This window comes from Eubalaena glacialis, chromosome 17, assembly GCF_028564815.1.
Source record: "Eubalaena glacialis isolate mEubGla1 chromosome 17, mEubGla1.1.hap2.+ XY, whole genome shotgun sequence".
Taxonomy (NCBI): Eukaryota; Metazoa; Chordata; class Mammalia; order Artiodactyla; family Balaenidae; genus Eubalaena; species Eubalaena glacialis.
Genome location: NC_083732.1, coordinates 78,497,385 through 78,517,352, shown reverse-complemented (window position 1 = coordinate 78,517,352; position 19,968 = coordinate 78,497,385). Strand labels below are relative to the sequence as shown.

The window sequence follows — 19,968 nt, the reverse complement described above, 5'->3', positions numbered from 1 at the left end:
CGCACTTCAGTGACTCTGATTGTGCCTTCCAGCGGGAATTTGCAGTTTTGAGGCTCATTTTAATAATATTGAGAAAGCTTTTAATTTTGGAGAGAAGTCACGTTACCAGAATTAAAAAGGCTCCACCCATAATTTGCAATTCCTCTTCAGTCTGTCCTGTGGCAGTCCCGTTTGTATAATCAGAATTTTGCCTGCAGTGCAGCTACTGGTAATGAATCTGAAACCAGGAATGAGGTGGGATTTGCTCAGTGTTTATATAATGTCCGGGTGTGTGGCATTTAAATTACAGCGGTTACACCTGCTGTTACTTTCAGCTTTCCCAGGCTAAATCTGGAAAGTTCAATCCACATGTCCACGTAGAATATGAGTGGAATCTTCGACAGGAGGAGATGGATGAAAGCGATGATGATCTGGATGACAAAGTGAGTGTACATAGTGCCTGTGGATTCCTAAGCCCTTCTCTCAGGTTTTCTCCGTTATACAGATAAGACCCATTCTTTGTGAGATTGATTTTGGTCTTATGACCTGATTCACCAGGGCCATTTTCTTGGTTTAGTCTCTGATCCTTGTTGAGTGCCACTTAATAGCTGTATTAGTCAGGGTTCTCCAGAGAAACAACCAGTAGGGGTGGGTGGGTGGGTGGTGTGTGTGGGGTTGTGTGTGGTGTGTGTGTGGTGTAGAGATGGAGAGAAATTCATTTTAAGGAGTTGGCTCACATGCCTGGGGTGGGCCAGGCCAGAATCCCCAGGGCAGGCCAGTAGGCTGGGGATTCCACAGGAGCTGAGGGTGCAGTCCTGAGTTTGGAGGCAGAAAACCTTCTTCCTTTGGGGGTCCTTAGTCTTTCCTCTTAAGCCCTTTGACTACCTGAATGAGGCCCACCCCTGTTACTCAAAATCTAACCTAAAAAAAAAAAAATCTAACCTAAATGTTAACCACATGTAAAAAATACCTTCACAGCAACATCTAGACTGGTGTTTGACCAAACACCTGTGCACCATAGCCTTAGCCAAGTCAACACATAAAATTAGTCATCAGAACAGCTAATTAATAAATAATAAGTTGTCACTGATTGAGTATTTAAATATGAACTAGGTGGCAGCGAGCACATGTGTCACCTCAGGTCATCTCTATCAAAAGCCCATTGGGGTGTTGTCATTGCCCCACTTTACAGAAGAGAAGACTGACAGGGAAATCACGTGGTTTATCTAAAGTCTCACAGCGAGTAAAGACAGTCTCAGGGATTAAACCCAGTTCTGTGTGACTTTATCGTAGATAGTTCTGAATTACCTCTGAAGGTTCATTTTACCCTTTTTTTAGATTCCACATGTAAGTGATATTATATGATATTTGTCTTTCTGTGTCTGACTTACTTAGTATGATAATCTCTAGGTCCATCCATTTTGCTGCAAATGGCATTATTTTGTTCTTTTTTATGGCTGAGTAATATTCCATCGTATATATGTCCCACATCTTATTTATCCATTCCTCTGTCAGTGAACGTTTAGGTTGCTTCCATGACCTGGCTATTGTAAATAGTGCTGCAGTAGACATTGAGGGGTGCATGTATCGTTTTGAATTACGGTTTTCTCTGGGTATATGCCCAGTAGTGGGATTGCTGGGTCATATGGTAGTTCTACTTTAAGTTTTTTAAGGAACCTCCATACTGTTCTCCATAGTGGCCGTACCAATTTACATTAGTGTAGGAGGGTTCCCTTTTCTCCACACCCCCTCCAGCATTTAGTGTTTGTGGATTTTTTGATGATGGCCATTCTGACCGGTGTGAGGTGATACCTCATTGTAGTTTTGACTTGCATTTCTCTAATAATTACTGATGTTGAGCATCTTTTCATGTGCTTTTTGGCCATCTGTATGTCTTCTTTAGAGAAATGTCTGTTTAGATCTTCTGCCCATTTTTTGATTGGGTTGTTTCATTTTTTGATATTGAGCTGCCTGAGCTGTTTGGATATTTTGGAGATTAATCCCTTGTCAGTGCTACCTCTGAAGGTTCCTGCGTGCATTTTTCATCAGCTGTGGATCCACTGGTTCCTCTTTCCCAGGCAGGATGTAAGGAGTAGTCAGAGGTGCTCCTACCGAGGGGTCCTAATGGCATTCACCATTTTAAGAGAAGCTCAATTACGATACAGTCAAGATAACCATTATAGTAAGAGTTGGCGAAATTCCTGAGAAGTGTTCAGAGGACAGGGCGACTGCCTCAGCCTCGGCGAGCAGTGAAGACCTTATCAAGGAAACACCACGGGTGATGGGTTTCTAAGGGTGGTGAGGAGCTTGCCAGGCAAGGAAGTGGGAAGGAGTGCATCCTTCTGGGGAGGGAGAACAGCACGTGCAGAGGCCGGGGGTCATCATGGGGCCTGAACATCAGAGGACCGGTTGGGATGAGGTGTGAGGTGCCTTCACATGCACTGGGTGGGGAGAGGCAAGAGGCTCCCCTGAAGTGTCAGGCAGCCCAGACCAGGAAGGGCATGAAGGGGGTTGTAGGCCAAGTTCAGCCCTTTGGCTTTCATCCAAGCAGGCACAGGCCAACAGAGCTTTGTTGTCAGAGAGCAGGGTTTCCTACCAGCTCTGGCTGCAGCATGGAAAATGGGCTGGAGCTGAAAGAAACTGAGGCAGGGGCTGTTCAGGAGACCAGTGGTCCAGGGGGTGCTGGTGAGCGCCTGCACGAGTTGTGGGTCCGAGGGGCGCTTCTGAGCTCTCCGTGCACTTCTGAGCTCTCCGTGCAGAGCTCATCGTGCTCTCCTCGATGCCACTGAGGTTGGTTGGGAGACTTCCCACTTGGGAAGTTGCATGGGTGCTGATGCTGTGAGCCGAGTGCAAACACCAGCGATCCATCATGGGTGGTTGAAAGTGTTTGGAATCCAAGAGGTTGAGGTTGGATGTACAGGCCTGAGTCATCAACATTAGGTGGCAGTCACGGCCATGGGTGCAGATGAGGTTCCTTCCTAAGAGGGTGTAAAATGAGGAGAGAGGTGAGGGTGGAGAGCTTCGACGTTGAAGGGCTGAGCAGGGACGGAAAAGTTAATGTAGTAGCTACAGGCAGGGGGAGACACTGTTCAGCTGTTGGTGAACGTGTCCTGCACAGGGGAGGGAGGTATTTGTGGATTAAGGTTAGATCTGTGTGACCTTCTGCTTCTGAGCACCATGCTCCCTAACCAGCATGTCCCTGGTGGGACCCTGGTAATGACAGGAGAATGACATGTGTACTCTCTGATGTTTCCCTTGTGCTGTGTCGTGGCTCCTAGGCTTTTGTGTGGCTGACCCCCCAGAAACACAGAGAGCCACAGGAGCCCAGATCCCCACCCCGAGCCTGCCCTGCAGAGTCCTCCAGACACCTGAAGCGTCATCCTTGATTATCAGCTGACCCACCGCACTGTTATTTCATTTGCCAGCCGAGCCCCATCAAGAAAGAGCGCTCACCCAGACCTCAGAGCTTCTGCCACTCCTCCAGCATCTCCCCCCAGGACAAGCTGTCACTGCCGGGCTTCAGCACTCCGCGGGACAAACAGCGGCTCTCCTATGGCGCCTTCACCAACCAGATCTTTGTCTCCACAAGCACAGACTCGCCCACATCGCCGACTGCGGAGGCGCCCCCGCTGCCTCCTAGAAACGCCGGGAAAGGTACAAGCTGTGGGAAGGGCTTTGTGACTCCATCTTCAGAGCTGGGAGTTGACCCAGCTTTGACGTAAGAATTTCGAGGTGCCTTTGAGTGGCAGAGTGTGGGCTGTGATGTCAGGGCAGCTTGAAACAGGGACCTCACCGTTTGCCACGTTACAGCCGAGAAGTAGTGTTATGGGCACTCTGCGTGCCTTGTCTCGTGTGAACCTTACAACCATCCTGTGAGGTGTGTGCTTTTGTGCCCATTGTACAGATGAGGAAATTGAGGTAGAATGACTTGCCCAAAGGTCATGCAGCTGGTAAGTGGTGGAGTTGAGGTTCCATCCAGGGTCCACATGGCTCCCAAACAAGCACTCTTTCCTGTGTAATATGGGGTGGAATTTGAGTTCTTCTTTGAGAAGTTTCTTTCCTCTACACTAAAATATAGTAACACTGATAGTCAATAGTTACAAAGCCCTTGCTTTACGAGAGGCCCTAAGCCCAGCACCTCTCTTTTCACGCTCACAGAACAAGGTAGGTAGGACAGTTGCTGGCACCAGGCAGACAGGGTACTGGTTCAGAGCTGTAGAGTAATTGGCCTGGGGTTCTTGGGGGTTTGGGATCCTCACCCAGGTCCTGTGTGACCTGAACCCACACTCCTGTGCTCTCTGACGAGTGGTTTTCCACGAGACACCACCTGGGGCAGGATCTTACCAGAGGAGGGTCATTGTGCCGTGTGTTGTCACATGCCCCCACGGGGCTCATGCCAGGGGGTGACGGTCCATGAAGACTGCATCCTGTTCCCCGAATCCACCAAACGCCCTGCACAGAAAGTCCATGTGTTCCCACCTACATGGGGACGAGTAGAGACACAGAAGTGATAACATCAAGGGGTCACCCCTCCCGGGGGTATTCGAGTGGCACCCAGAGCTGTAGCTTCCGGTCTGGTCTCAGCCAGGAAACCCAAGTGCAGGATCCTCCCCGTGTCCTCCTCTCGTGCTCACGCAGGTTTGAGGGCCCCGGTGCACAATGCCGTGCCTATTTGAATCACATTGGGGCTATTTTCTGGGGAATGTGAGCTTTATTCAAAACAGTGTTTTTTCAGAGCTTTTTCTCCATTAAAACAGTGTTATAAATGGGAGCAGTGTTCTTAGACCCCAGTGGCCTCATAGATGATAAAATAGCGGAGAAAGTTAAAATGAGGCTCGGGCATAGACAGTACTCATCAGAGACAACCAGTGACCAGAAGAGCAGCAGCACACGTAAGGCAAAGGTTTAACCGGCCGGTGTCGTCCTTACCGTTCCACACGTGATGCTAGAACGTGCCTTTTAAATCACTGGCATAACAAGGTGCAGATGCGTGCTGTTACAGGACTGTGCTACCTGTCACCGCGGGGTGACGGTGTTCCCCATCAGGGTAGCAGTCTGCTAAGAGCAGAGAGTCCCTTTCTGTACCCTAAAAAAGACCGTGAAAAGTTACTCTGCAAGAGTTCATATCCCCTGATTGTGGTTACCAAAAAAAGTGGTGATGACCTATCAGAGAGCCTCCAGATAACTGAGAATCTTGGAAAAGGTCTATAGGAGAGAATGACTCCAGAGACCTAGGGGCCAGGAGGCCCCCTCACCTCCCTCTACCCCTTTCCATAATTTTATCTCAAGGGGACGCAGAAACCCATAAGATACACTGACTCAGTGCCAAGTATATCTCTGCTGCCTTGAATAAATTCTGATTAGCTGTTTACCAAAGACCCAAAGACAAAGACCAAATTTATTTAGTGATGCAGCTGCTGAAACAAGTGCCTAGAGACTTGGCCGTAGCAACCGTGGTCGGCTAAGGATAGACTGCTTACCGCCCCCCACCCCCAATCCCATAATTGGACGTAGACATCCCTCTCCGCTAAAGTCAGAGTGTTCTTCCAGGCTGCTCATAGCAGGACACCAGATTCGGAGATTTGGTCTGCGCCGGTGAGACAAGAAGCACAGCCTGCCCGTGACTTTTATAAGGGATTCGAAGCGGGAGATACTTCCTGCAGGCAGCTTGGCTCACGTGCCCTCACATTTGGAAAAGTGATAATGTTTGAATGGAGTTCTCAGAAGACACAGTTGAAGATCAGATGATGCTCTGCGCAGAGATAATTCTCCTGTTTTCCTTACATTTTCTTCATTTCATTCTGTTGAACTGATTGAACCGTTTGCATGGAACAAGGATGTCTTGTTGTTTGGGTTGCTAGTTTCTCATGGAGGTAAAGCAGAGGTGTCTGCTTGCAGCAGAAGTCATTTCCACACTGAGAACTTCGGGGTCGTAAGGATGATGGTTTCCGGTGAGGCAGAAACAACTGATAAAGTTTCCACTAACGAGAGGAATACAGAGGAAAAAAGTAGAAGGAATTATTCTGAATCCAGCTCAGCAGTATTTTCAAAAATCTGCAGCTGCCTCATGAAAATGTAAGGAGTTTGACCTAAATTGCCATCGGGCAAAGCCCCCTGTACTAGAGCTGGACGACTCAGCAATTCAGAATCCCGAACTCACCACCCTTAAGCCTTTGAAACATTTTGCTGCCTACGCCCTCTTCAGATGTGAAGTCCAGCGAGATGAAATCAAAGCTATAAAATTAAGTATGCAGAAGTTTCTCACTCGTGGTCAGCAGCTCCGCCCAGCCCCCCACTTCACTGTATCTTTATTAAGACTAGATATTCTTCAGGATCGCCAAGATTGGTTTGTTCTTCATCTTTAAGCTAAAATCATGTCACAGAACCTGGATTTTTTTTTTTTTTAGAGCTAGAGGGATGCTGAAAGATTGACGTGATTTGCCACCCTTTGTACAGCTAAGGAAACAGAGCCCTGAAAAGGCTAAGGAACTTCCACGTCACGCGGTGGCTGAAATAGGATAGAAAATTAAAGTGGGCCTTAGGACTTGTCAACCAGATCTTCTATTGTAGTTTCTTCTTTTCCATGTTGAGGAAGAGGGTCCATCTCTGTCTTGTCTTCCTCGTGCATTCGTCATCAGAATCCAGTGAGAATATATGAGAAAGCATTTGGTAAAATGCAGAGCCCTGAACTACCGGGAGGGACTCCTGTCAGGACTGTTTAGGCTCTGGCTCCACAGATGTCCCCAGAGTAGGGAAGAAGGTAGGAGCACCATGATACTATGATGCCGCCCACAGAACAGGTGCTTGACAACAGTGTAGCTTGCTTTTTAAGTCATTTTAAGCTACAGAACTGCAGTTTTCTCCCATTGTAAAATTCCACACCTTTTACACAGCCGTGGCACAGACTGTACTTGACACGAGATTTTTGTGGAGGTTAGTGAGAGGGACGGGAAGCTTCCAGCTCAGCACCTGGCACCTAGTCTGTGCCCCAGGGAGGGTTCTGCTGCTGACATTTGAGCCACTGCAACTCCTCAGCTTTAAAAAAGCGTCCTTGGGGAATAGGAACGGGGGTGGAGCTGCCCAAGTCTGGTAAATCAGCAGGCGCTCTGAATGGCGAAGGCTGGCATGATGTGGGCACCTTTAGCTCAAAGGATTTGTCAAGTAAATGAACGATAAGTCTGACCTCAAGAAGCTTATTTAACTTACTTAAATGAACTAAGTTTTCAAGCTTTTAGAAGCATGAAGTGATGCGCTAACTAATTTCAGTTCATTCCCATCTGTTTGTGAGATCAGTCCCCTGGACTCAGGCATTGTGTAGCACCTCTGCATATCCTGTGAATACCTGTGGGAATCCTGCAGTCCACACACGTTTTCTATAACATGGACTTCCTGTTTCACACAGGCTCCAGCCTTGGTCTGATAAACCAGTAGGTCATCTGCACAAAAGCAGCTCAGGGCCTGGCACACCGAGGGCTCAATGGGTGCTTGTCACGGAGAATGTTGAACCCAGTGCTGCCCTTGCCATCCCTGTAGGTGAAGAGCTAAGCGCCCACGTTAATCCAAGAGTATAGTTTGAGAGTAACACACCCTCCAAGGCAGGTCCAGCTGTAAACCAGACCGTGCCTGCTGGGCAGCTGTGAGCTGCTGTGAATTCAAACCCCACTTCATCCTCTTCTCTCCCTGGCCCCACCTAGGAGGCTGGGGTTCCTCCCCACCAAGTGCTAACCCTGTCCCTGTCCTGGTCTCCTTTTCACATTTAACTCATCTTGCTAAGTTTCAGGGCCTTCATCTGAAAAATAAGAATCAGGTGTCTGGCTGGCTGGGTCCCTGCTTAGAACATGAAGTAACGTACGTAAAGTGACTGGCACAGCGTGAACACTCAGTGCATAGTATGGGGGCCTGTTGGGTCCTGCTGCATGTGTTCGGTTCTGCAGGTGTCCTGGGCCCTGGCAAGGTAGCAGAGGGGGGAGCGGGGAGCTCCTGCTTGGAGGCTCGCGCTCCAGTGGGTGAGAAAGCGGTGAGCTGTGCCCTCATCGGGGCAGCAGCCGGTGGCGCTCCAGGTTTGAAGAGAGGGTGAAGGGAGTCTTCCTTTCTCTCCCCCCTCCCCCTGGAGGCAGAACTCTTCCTCACGGAGGCTGGGAATGAGCTGTCCCTGCATCCCTGGCACAGAGGGGGCGTGCTCCGTCAGTGCTTGCTGAGTGAACAAACAACAGCAGAAGCAGTGAAAGCATGTCCCAGAAGTGTGCGGCCAGAGCACGGAGGGCACACTCATAAAACTAACCCAGATGTCCTGGGGCTGTGATAACTGACTTGCTGACGATCCTTCTGCACCATGTTTATGCCCAAACTCAGTTGTGTAAGCATTTTATACACCATTTCTCTGACTCATTTGAGGTCTGTAGCAACAGTTAGGGCAGAGGGGGGTGGCCAGGGAGAAGACTGCCCCGGGGTCTGAAGGTACGAAAGTGCCCTGCTCCAGGAGTTGGGCTTGCCTAGGAGATGTTTCCCTGTGTGTGGCTTTATTCCTATGCTGATGACTGTAGAGTTTCCTGGGATTTTTTATCTCACAGGTAGGTGGTAGCCATTTGAGTGGCTTGATTTTAAAGCTTCCCATGGACCATTGTCCTTCATTTGTGTTGAATTTTCTGGATTTTTCTGGGGGTTTTTTTTGTGAGTGGGTTTTTGTTTGCTTGTTTGTTTTGCCTATTTTTGTCAGTCTCTCTCAATCCTTTTTAAAGCACTGCACACATATATCACCTTGCATTGGCCTCCTTGCTGGCCGAGAGCACGTCTGTGACTTCTGCCCTCAGCAGTGGCCACTGGCCCGGGCTCGCCAGCCCAGTCGCCCGACTGCCAGGGTGTGGAAAGGGGAGCAGAGGAAATGCTGTTGTGCGTCTTGCACGTTAAGAATGTATGAGCAGGACTTCCCTGGTGGCACAGTGGTTGGGAATCCGCCTGCCAGTGCAGGGGACACGGGTTTGAGCACTGGTCCGGGAAGATCCCACATGCCGCGGAGCAACTAAGCCCGTGCCCTGCAACTACTGAGCCTGTGCTCTAGAGCCCGCGAGCCACAACTGCTGAGCCCACGTGCCACAACTACTGAAGCCCACAACGCCTAGAGCCTGTGCTCTGCAACAAGAGAAGCCACTGCAGTGAGAAGCCCACTCACCGCAACTAGAGAAAGCCTGCATGCAGCAACGAAGACCCAACGCAGCCAAAAATAAATAAATCAATTTTAAAAAGCAAAAACAATCCTTTTAAAAAGAAAAAAAAGAATATATGAGTGTTAAAGAACCAACCCTGAGCCCCTTGAGTTCGGCACTCTTCTCTTAATGGTCAGTGTCCTGGAAGGAGACTGAAGGACACGTGAATGGCTCCTGCGTGTCCTGTGTGCAGCGCTGCGTCTTTCACAGTGTCACTGCTGTGTTGGGATCCTGCCAGGACTGCTGCCAGCCTACCGTGCTTTCTCCACACGCCCCCCTCCTCTGCACCGTGCCTCTGTTTCCCCACCTGAGCATGGAGATGATGATAGCTCCTTCCTACTACACACAGTTCTTCTCTAAGTAAATATTCTTGCATCTTTATCTACTTTTTTAAAATATATAAATTTATTTATTTATATTTTTTATTTATTTTTGGTCACGTTGGGTCTTCGTTGCTGTGCGCAGGTTTTCTCTAGTTGTGGCGAGGGGGGGCTACTCTTGTTTGTGGTGCGCGGACTTCTCATTGCGGTGGCTTCTCTTGTTGCGGAGCACGGGCTCAGTAGTTGTGGCACACGAGCTCAGTAGTTGTGGCACACGGGCTTAGTTCCGCGGCATGTGAGTTCTTCCCGGACCAGGGCTTGAACCCGTGTCCCCTGCATTGGCAGGCGGATTCGTAACCACTGCACCACCAGGGAAGTCCCCGTGTCCCCTGCATTGGCAGGCGGATTCGTAACCACTGCACCACCAGGGAAGTCCCTATCTACTTTTTAAGTGATAGAAACTTTCCATTCTTTTTAAGTTCTGTACTGTGAAAACCATTAGAAAATGGTAAATTTGTCATTTGTATTGTCCAGAGTTGTCTATATAACTCTGTCATTAACTTCTGTCATTAACACTTCTATTCGGCATGTTAGAATATGTATGTTATCCTTCTACAGACAGTTTTTCCGAAAACTGTCAGGGTAATTTTTTTTTTTTTTTTTTTTTTTTTTTAAACATCTTTATTGAAGTATAATTGCTTTACAATGGTGTGCTAGCTTCTGCTTTACAACAAAGTGAATCAGTTACACATATACATATGTTGCCATATCTCTTCCCTCTTGCATCTCCCTCCCTCCCACCCTCCCTATCCCACCCCTCTAGGTGGTCACAAAGCACCGAGCTGATCTCCCTGTGCTATGCGGCTGCTTCCCACTAGCTATCTATTTTACATTTGGTAGTGTATATATGTCCATGACACTCTCTCACCCTGTCACATCTCACCCCGCCCCCTCCCCATATCCTCAAGTCCATTCTCTAGTAGGTCTGTGTCTTTATTCCCATCTTGCCATTAGGTTCTTCATGATCTCTTTTTTTTTTTTTTCCCTTAGATTCCATATATATGTGTTAGCATACTGTATTTGTTTTTCTCTTTCTGTCAGGGTAATTTTTAAAGCCGTCTTCTGGGTCTTGTTTTAAATTTAAATTTCAAAGGTGCACTTTTATTTTGTCTCCCAGCATGGAAGACCTCTGGGTATTCTGTTTTATTAAAAACCAAAGATATGGGCTTCCCTGGTGGCACAGTGGTTGAGAATCTGCCTGCTAATGCAGGGGACACGGGTTCGAGCCCTGGTCTGGGAGGATCCCACATGCCGTGGAGCAACTAGGCCTGTGAGCCACAACTGCTGAGCCTGCGCGTCTGGAGCCTGTGCTCCGCAACAAGAGAGGCCGCGATGGTGAGAGGCCCGCGCACCGCGATGAAGAGTGGCCCCCGCTTGCCGCAACTGGAGAAAGCCCTCGCATAGAAACAAAGACCCAACACAGCTAAAAATAAATTAATTAATTTAAAAAAACAAAAAAACAGAAAAACCAAAGGTACAAGGACATTGCAGAAGACTCCTCCTGACTTACACCATGAATTATTTTCATAGACTGTGCCCAGCATGTGCCAGGTGCTGAGAGAGAGAAAGACAGTGTGGATCTTGCTCTAAGGAGGCTTCATGCTTGGAAAGGAGGAGAGAGCGTAGTTCTGATGCAGGGTAGAGAGTATGTAGTGCCATTTAGCCTTGTGCGAGCAGAGATGGAAGCAGTCGCTCCAGGACAAAGGAGGGTTAGAGAAGGCTTCTGGATGAGCTAACACTTGGCAGATGCAGCGTGCTTACTGTGAGCACTGAGGCTTCTGAGACGCACGGTGGCGTCACGCGTGGGGGCTCCCCGAGCTCTGGCTGCATGGTGGCCACACGTCTGAGCTGCAGGCCTCAGTGAGGGACCTCCCTCAGGGACCTCCCTGAGCCGGCGACGGTGAGGTGCTCGAGGCAGCACAGCTCACGTGGGGCCACTAGCATTGAAGCCCCGGCAGAACGTCTAACTGAGTGACCAAGAGGCTGTTGGAAATACAGGCGAACCCCAGGCATGTGAACCCCCAGTAAGAGCTGCGCGGTACACCCTGCCTCCTTGTAGAAGACCTTCTAATAATTTAACCTTGGAGCTATGTATGGCAGCTTCGGAAATCTAGACCATATTTTTAAGAAAAAGTGTTAGAGGATCATTTGACATAATAGCCAGTATTAGCGGCAAATGTGGTGTAGGGTGTTTTCTCCTTATTCCCACAGGCCCTGGCAGAGTTGAGGGAAGAAAACTGGCTGCCCGAGTCCCCTCCCCACCTGTTAATCTTGCCTCCCACCCCTATCGAGTTTGTTTGATGCTGTGTTTACTATTTTTTAGTTTGTTTTGTTTTAGCTTTCTTTACCCCTCCAGAATTGCTTCTTTCCTGACCAAGCCAATGCTCAGGTTTATTTTGCCGGAAACATCCTTTTTAGTGCTTAAAGACTAGTTACTTATTTTGGAAGTCTTTTGAGCTCTTTACAGTAAAGTTAAAAATTTTTGTCTGCTTTTCTGGGGTCTGATATAGTGTTTTTCACCCTTTTTTAACTCATGCCCTACCAGCCAAGAAGATTTCATGGCATCTTCCTTTCTGTAGCTTCTATTACAGAACAATAGGTGGGTCTGTGTGTTATTTGCCATGAAAGTCGATTACAGTATTGAATATTTCTTTTCGAACTTCACACTATCTCTCCCTAGGTCCCCTCTCTCCCTGGTTTCTGATCTGTCACCCTAAGTGAGACGTTCTGTCTTCCTTAAGGATCGCTAGCCTTACAACAAGAGAAGTAGAAGTTTATTCATCCATTTATTCGATACTGTATTTACTAAATGCAGCTTTCTCTACACCAGGCCAGAGAACAGCCTGACCCTGGTAGAACCTGCAGCATGGTGGGGAGAGAGGCAATGAACAAGTCAGCAAAGACGGATAATTAGAGACTGTAGTAGCTGATGTCTGAAAGTAAGAAAAGGCTGTGATGGCGTGAGGAAAGGAACACTAACCCCTACATTTTTAAAATGATGATTCAGGAGGCTTGATTTTGCTTGGTTTGTGGTTACAGGACAACTCTGGTCTGATCACTCCTAAAACCACGTACACAGACAGCTTTGCCCAGAGACATAGCTCCATTGGCCATCTGTGTTTCCAGGCAGGATTTGAAACTGATTGATATGGCCTTCCGGATGCATTGCATCAGAAAGTCCCTAGATGGCGATACAGATGAAACTGCTGGGGAATCTCACCATTGTCTATTATGTATTCTCCATTTATTTCCAAGAGGAAAATTACACTTCCTAGTACCGAGCGTTGTTGTTGCCATTTTCCTCGTGTGGCGAGCCCAGAAAATGCTGGCCTGGCTTTCAGGACGGGGCGAGCCCTCGCCATCCCCAGAGACCTGCATCGTGGTTCAGCTCCGCCCCTCGTGGCTCCATACCCTTAATCACGCCCAGCCCCGCTTTCCTAGCTGCCAAATGGGGCCAGTAATACCAGACCCACATGCCTCACAGGGTGGTTATGAAAATCAAGGCAAATAGCATGTACGAACACATTTTGAAAACTAGGAAGCACTGTGCAAACACAAGGCTAAAATAACAATGCCTTTACTGTTACAAAAATAAAGCAGTTTCTGAAACTTCAGTGACTGGTGCCGTAATTAGGCGTTGATTCGGGGTATCGGTAAGGCTTCCATCACATATCTCATCAGCAGGACTGAGAATAAATACTGCCGCTAGGGCCATTTAATTCTAAAGCAAACGACCATTTTACTGAGATGAACAGTATTTACTTCCAAGACAAGACTATCTTTGAGAAATGGGGGTTTAAATCTGTGTTTGTACTGAGCAGTAATTGATCACGGGAAATAGCAAAGCTTGTTTTCCCAAGGAAGGAGGCCAGCAGTAATTACGCTTCTCTTTTAATACGCAGAATGTAAAAAGCTCTTTTGGAGCCTTTCTGGATCACCAGGTACCTGCTATCCTGCAATAAACATTTGGTGTGGCAGTGTTCCTAGCTTTTTTTGTTTCTTTCCTTTTTTTCTCTTTTAATGTTTGCGGACACTGTTGTCCAGTTAAACCATAACCTGGTAATGATCATAAAGAGAGATTTGTCAAAGTGCCCAGCATATAGTGCTCGGCACACACCAGCCACTTCAGTGTCACTTGGAATAAACAAAATTAACAGCATATATACTACTCCCATAGCGCTCATTGAAAACAAACTCCTTTTTTTCTTAAAACGTTAGTTCAAAAAGTCAACTTTTGTAGTAGTGGTGTGTGTGTGTGTGATATTAATATCATTATTGCTATCCTATCATTACCTCTGGAGAAAGTAGAATCTTTTTAAAAACCTACAGAAATCAGGGCTGCCCTGGTGACGCAGTGGTTACAAATCTGCCTGCCAATGCAGGAGACACGGGTTTGAGCCCTGGTCCAGGAAGATCCCACATGCCGCGGAGCAACTAACTAAGCCCGTGCGCCACAACTACTGAGCCTGCGCTCTAGAGCCCGCGAGCCACAACTACTGAGCCCACGTGCCACAACTGCTGAAGCCCGTGCACCTAGAGCCCGTGCTCCGCAGCAAGAGAAGCCACTGCAATGAGAAGCCCGCGCAGCGCAACGAAGAGTAGCCCCCGCTCTCTGCAACTAGAGAAAGCCCGCACGCAGCAACAAAGACCCAACGCAGCCAAAAATAAATAAATTAAAAACAAAAAAAATTTTTTTTTTAAACTTATAGAAATCAGTGAAGCTTATGTAACTTGTTCAAGCTTCCAATATAATAGGTGGTGTTTGATTTCTAGAACAGTTCAGAATTGGAGGAGAAACGGGTTTTTGGATTTCCCTTCTTTCCAAGTAACCCTTTACATTAGAGCCTTCATTATTTATAAAAGTCATTCCAAAAAAAACTTCAGGCAACGTTTGCTGACTGAAAAAAAAAATTGCAGTGGCGAGAGAAACCCTATTCTATGAATCCAGTGTTCATGTTTCCACGTGAGGCCCTTTGGAGGTTTAGTCGGTATTTTGCTCTTTCTCCATTGATTTTGCTGGCAGTGCTATGTGCCTTCTTCCTCTGTAGGTTTTGCAGTGGTTCCAGTGAGTTACTGGTTTAAAAATGTGTGTGTTTTATTTCTCCCGTTGTACCCAAAGGATGATCTAAACCCAGTAGCGTTCCATGTTGACTGACGTTTTGTTCCTTAAAAGCACACACTCTCCTTTTTAATTTTTTTTACCAGCAATTTTTAAAAACCCTCTTTTGGGGATTACCGGGTCGATGGACTTGGCCGTCCCCAGCCTCGTGCTTCGGTCTCTGTGTGTCACACTCCATTTGATGCATGGGAGTGACTGCACACAGGCTGTTCCGTCTGCGAGACCGGGATTAACCTTCCTGCACCATTCGATTCCTTTCCAGGTCCAGCTGGCCCACCTTCAGCACTCCCTCTAAGCACCCAGACCTCTAGTGGCAGCTCCACCCTATCCAAGAAGAGGCCTCCTCCCCCACCGCCTGGACACAAGAGAACCCTATCCGACCCTCCCAGCCCACTACCTCACGGGCCCCCAAACAAAGGCGCAGTTCCTTGGGGTAAGTCGTCCTCCAGTCAGGGCCCTCACTGCCTGAGCCAGGCAGCGCGCGGGGCTCGGGGGGCAGTGGGCGCTCAGCACACCCAGCAGACGGACCAGACCGCCCCCACGCTGGGTGAGGGCCTGGATACATATGATTGCACAGCCTCTTCTGGCCAAGAAACATGGGGGAAGATACCACCACCACTTAAAAAGTGTACTAGTGATAAGGTGCTGAGCGATTTTTGTGCACCAGACACCCACCAGGGCGCTGGGGGTCAGGCTGGTCTCTGCCAGCCCCTGTCCCCCGCTCAGCCTCGCTGGCCTGCTTTCACCTCTGGGTCCACCGGGCTCTTTCCTTCCTGGGGCCGCCCACTCCCTGCAGCTCTGTCATGGGCTTGAAAGCCTGGCTCCCTCCCGTCCTTCTCCGCCTGCATGTCTGTCTCCTGGGCCAATCCTCTCTAAGGGTGCCCCCTCCCCACTGTTTCCCTCAGGACCCCAGATCACCGCTGACAGGTATTTTATCTGTGTTCGGTTTTTTGGTCTCTGGAACATAGCTCCGTGAGAGCAGGGCCCTTGTCTGTCTTGTTCCTTTCTGTGTTCACAGAGCCTAGAGTCGAGCCCAGGATGCAGTAGGTACTCAATAATCGATTGAGAATAAACAAAGCTGCCCAGATCAGTTAGTAGTTTACCATTTCAGTGACACTGGTGGCAGATAACAAATTTCTATCCACAAGGAACACGGTTTCCGTCTTTATCTCCCTTTGTAGCTCACCAGCCTGCCACCAATTTCGCTCAAGAGCCCGGTGTCTCCCGGCACCCACAGGGTCCTGGCCCTGCTGATTTGCATGGCTCACCTCCCCTTGCCAGTGAATCGTGTCGTGGCTTTTTTGTTTGTTTGTAACTGATAGGGAGCTCAGCTGAATGCTTTTAAAGGCCTCATCAGAAAGCCCCTAATAGGTGTTCTGGATTTAGGGAGCTTCTGGGAAAAGCCATGCTGCCCGTTTGCAGACGGGCACGCCTGTGTGTCATGTGACCCAGATGCCATAGCGCATGTGGACTGTATGTGCTTAGCCGTTCACTCCACTGGCCTGGTGCCTGGGGTTTGGGCTTCTCCACCCTTGTGCTCGAGGAGCTCGTGGTCCGGGAGGGAGACGCGTGCGGTGCGTTCTTCACCAAATACTGCGGAAACGCTGAAGCAGGGTGTCCAGCTGCGTCGGCAGGCTTCGCGGGGAGGGGACATTCGAGCGGGTGTCGACGAATCTGTTTCCGGTGAGACCCGCTGCGGGGAGGGTGCACCCAGGCGCACGTCAGCACCATGCAGGTCCCTGACACTGCCCGAGGCCCCACCCCAGGGCCTTCAGGAGTCCCCAAAAGGACTTTGCCCCAAATAACGCTCCACTGAAGGTCACCAGTTTCCTGCAGGTTTTCATACCACAAATCACAGACTCACCTTTTCGAATTTCACTAAATTTTGATCCTGTTGTTTACTCGGGTTTTATTTCTGCATAAAGTTCATTGTGCCTCACAGAGTCCATCAGTCTATAGTTAAATTTACTAAACTTCTGTTTTCTGGCTTAAGAATCATCCCTTAAGTTTCTTTCACAAGACTAAGCAGCAGGACTAGAGAAAAAGCGGGTGTTCATTTGATTTGGTTTGGGTGTGGGTGGGTTTTGTTGTGGACAAGGGGCATTTTTCACTAAGAAACAAGGTTACCCCTTTATGAGAGTGAGTTGGTGCCCCGGGCGGTGAGCGGCAGCCTTCAAGCTTTGGAAGCTGTGGGCCCTGAGCAGTTGGCTGCCACCTACCACCAGCCTCAAGCGACAAAAATCAAAATCTCTCCACGCTAAAGTGACCACTGTACACGTCACAAACAACCCCAGGTGGTAATTCTGTGGCCGTCAGGGCCGTTCTCTCTGAGTTGGTGTGTGCGCACATAGGGGAGATGTTCTTAAAGGCATCTGCAGACGTGGGACGGTAACAAGCGTCTCACCAGGCAGGTTAAAGTGGCTCAGATCCCGGTCTTCATGCTTTGTGTTGTCTGATCACCGCGGGTTTTATCCCTACCTGTCTCCCACTGACATTGTGGTCCAGAAGCCGAAGGCAGGGGTCAGACTGTTAATTAATAAGGCACACGGGGTACCAGATTCCTAGGCAGCATTTATGGTGCCTGTAGTTTCCCTCTAGGCACCCATCTTTCCAGTGCTCTTATGTTCCCCTAGACCTCCCATCTCCTCACAGCCCCTGAGGTGAGGGCCTTTGGACTGTCTGAGATCTGGACCGGGGCGTGGGGGGCAGACATGAGGAGGTGGAGTAGCACAGCCCCCGAGCTCGCCCCGGGCCTCACCTGCCCACCCCCTGACATAGGACACGCCTGCCGTGTTGAGTTGGTAGGCTCCCCAACTCCATCCTCTCCTCTAAGAGCTGAGCCTTTGCTCATAGTGTGCCCTCAACCTAGAACAGTCTGTCCGTTTGTGTTCACGCTTAGTCATCCTTCAAGATCTAGTGTCCAGGGACCTGCTTCAGAGACCTTCCCCAGCCCGGCCAGCACCCCCGTGCCCACTCTCTGCTCCTCTGGCATAGGGATTATCACACAGTGGTTCTGTTTGCCTTTCTGTCTTTCCCAGTGCAGTATGAACTCCTTACGAGGGCCCGAGCTGTTTCTGTCTCAGTGGAGCTCCGGTGTGGACCTGTGTCATACTGCCTGGATTCTAATCCACCTCTACCACCTGAGCCCTGTGGCTTTCAACAGTTACCTTTGAATTGTTCCATACCTCAGTTTCTCCGGCTGTAAACTGGGGCTAGTTAATAGTACTCATCGAATTCTTAAGCCCAGTTCCACAGAGTAGGAAATGCAAAGGCCTTGACTTTAAGGACACTGAGATTCAGGAAGGTTCAATCCCCTGCCCAAGTTCTCACAGCTGGTGAGTGGGGAGCCCGTGTGGCTGGGAGAGCCCATGGCCCTCGCGCTCTCCTTGCTCTGCTGAGCTCTGCACGTGACGGCTCAGTGATCCCCTTGGCTGTTCCCCTGTCTCGGCAGTTGTTTCTTTGCCTGTGAATGGAGACGGGGGAAGGTAGCCCGGCAGGTAGGCACCCTCCGCCTGGCTGTGCCACCTCGTCTCTGCAGCACGGAGCCCTGGTGTGTGGGGAGGCCACCCTGGGCTTTCTCCCTGCCAGGACCACAGCATCCACGGTGCCCAAGATAGCCCAGGCATCACATTACTGCAGCCCCGCCATGGTGGCGGGTTCGGCCATCTGTCTAGGGAGACGGCAGAGGCAGGCTTTCGATCAGAAGACAACTAGGCCGGTGGGCAGAATCGGGTTTTTGCGGGGACTGTTGATTTTTGAAGTGGCATGTCGTTAAACCTCACCTTTGGAGATAAAATAAGTTGTTTATAACCTGCTTTCTAACAGACCAACACATTTTAACACAATTCAAATTAAATTAATAAGGAAATGAGGACGAAGGGAGCAAAGTAAGATGAAGTCCAGGAGTGTTATGTCTTCACAAAATGCATAACACAAGGTCACATACAGCAGCTGGAAACAGACCACAGATTTGACACTGAGGTTCTTAGAGGTGAGAGCAAAGAAAGCAATGCAGCCAGTTACCCAGTTCATGGTGGCCATAAGATTAAGCCTTTTCTCACACTTGAGATTCTTGTAGTGACTACGTGAGATCAGCTTTCCCTGGGAGCTCCCTCCTTTGTCAGGTATTCAGAGAAGTGTTTACGGGGCACATCCTGGGAAACCATATAGTACACCGAACAAACTTTCCGGAAGCCTGAGTTCTGATCCGTGTTCCACCAATACCTGGCTAAGGGACCTCTGGGAATCACTTGCATTCCGTATCTTTGGCCACTGGGACTTAAGTTCTATACGCTTCTCTTTTTTTTAACGGAGAGTAGATAATGGACGAAAAACTATACCACAAGATGATTCCCTTCTCATATTTCAAGGCCATAACTTCCAGGTAAAATGGGTCAATATTTGAAATGTTTGATCCAAGTCCCCCACGTCTACTTATTAGAAGTAGTATTGGCTTGTAAAAGAGCCTTTGGGTAGAAACTTCCTGATTCTTTCTTTTTCTTGGATTTTCCAATATATTCTCAAGTCACCTCCCCCCACCACTCCGACCCCATTTTACGTGCAGTTCTAGAAATAACAATGGCTGCCACCATGTATAGATTATTTGCCATGTACCAGCTGCTGTGCACTTGTTCATACGTTACTGTATTAAGCCATCACAACTGTCCTGTGAGATAGGGACTGTCGTGGTCCCTGGTTTACTGATGAGGAAATTGAATCACAGAGGTCAAGTGACTTGTCCGATAACTTCAGAGCCTGGATTTGAACCTATTTCTGACTCCGAGGTTCGTATAATTACCCACTCTTCCAGAAGACTCCTGGAGCCTGTGTGCCAGGCACTGCTGGGCAGTGCCCTCCTCTCGTTCCAAACTCCTGGCCCACAGCTTTTTAAATTGTCCGCCCACCGTCCGTCTCCAGCCCTCTCCTCACACATCTGTGTGTGTACCACAGTCACTTCCCGAGCTGCACGGAGAGAGGAAGAAAGGATTGAGCTGTTTCCATGCTTCTGCTTCTCCCTCTAGTGCTATCCTATTTTTGGAAATGTTTTCGAAGCCACACTTCTCTGCCCAGGCACAGCGGGTGGCCTTTGCCTGGCTCTGAGGAAGACAGGATTCCTGTCCGCCAGACCACAGGTGCCTCCCCACCCAGGTGCGCAGGAAGCCAGGCTGTGGGTGGAGGGGTGGAGGAGTCCACTCTGTGGGCCTTGTCTTTATTCCGCAGCACCCAGTGACTGCTCCGTGCGGACACTGGGCTCCAGTGGGGCTGCAGGGACGGACGAGGCAGAGCC

General features: G+C 49.1%; 1 protein-coding gene across 2 annotated transcripts in view; it reads left to right on the top strand.

Moving 5' to 3' along the window:
• The window catches only part of ASAP1 (ArfGAP with SH3 domain, ankyrin repeat and PH domain 1), a 356,837-nt gene that overhangs the window by 319,741 nt on the left and 17,128 nt on the right, over nt 1–19,968 (top strand). For both annotated transcript variants that reach the window (XM_061171342.1, XM_061171343.1), the window contains 3 exons: nt 315–422; nt 3,405–3,633; nt 14,944–15,114. In XM_061171342.1, the coding sequence (XP_061027325.1) occupies nt 315–422; nt 3,405–3,633; nt 14,944–15,114 (508 nt within the window). The remainder of the gene's footprint in view (nt 1–314; nt 423–3,404; nt 3,634–14,943; nt 15,115–19,968) is intronic.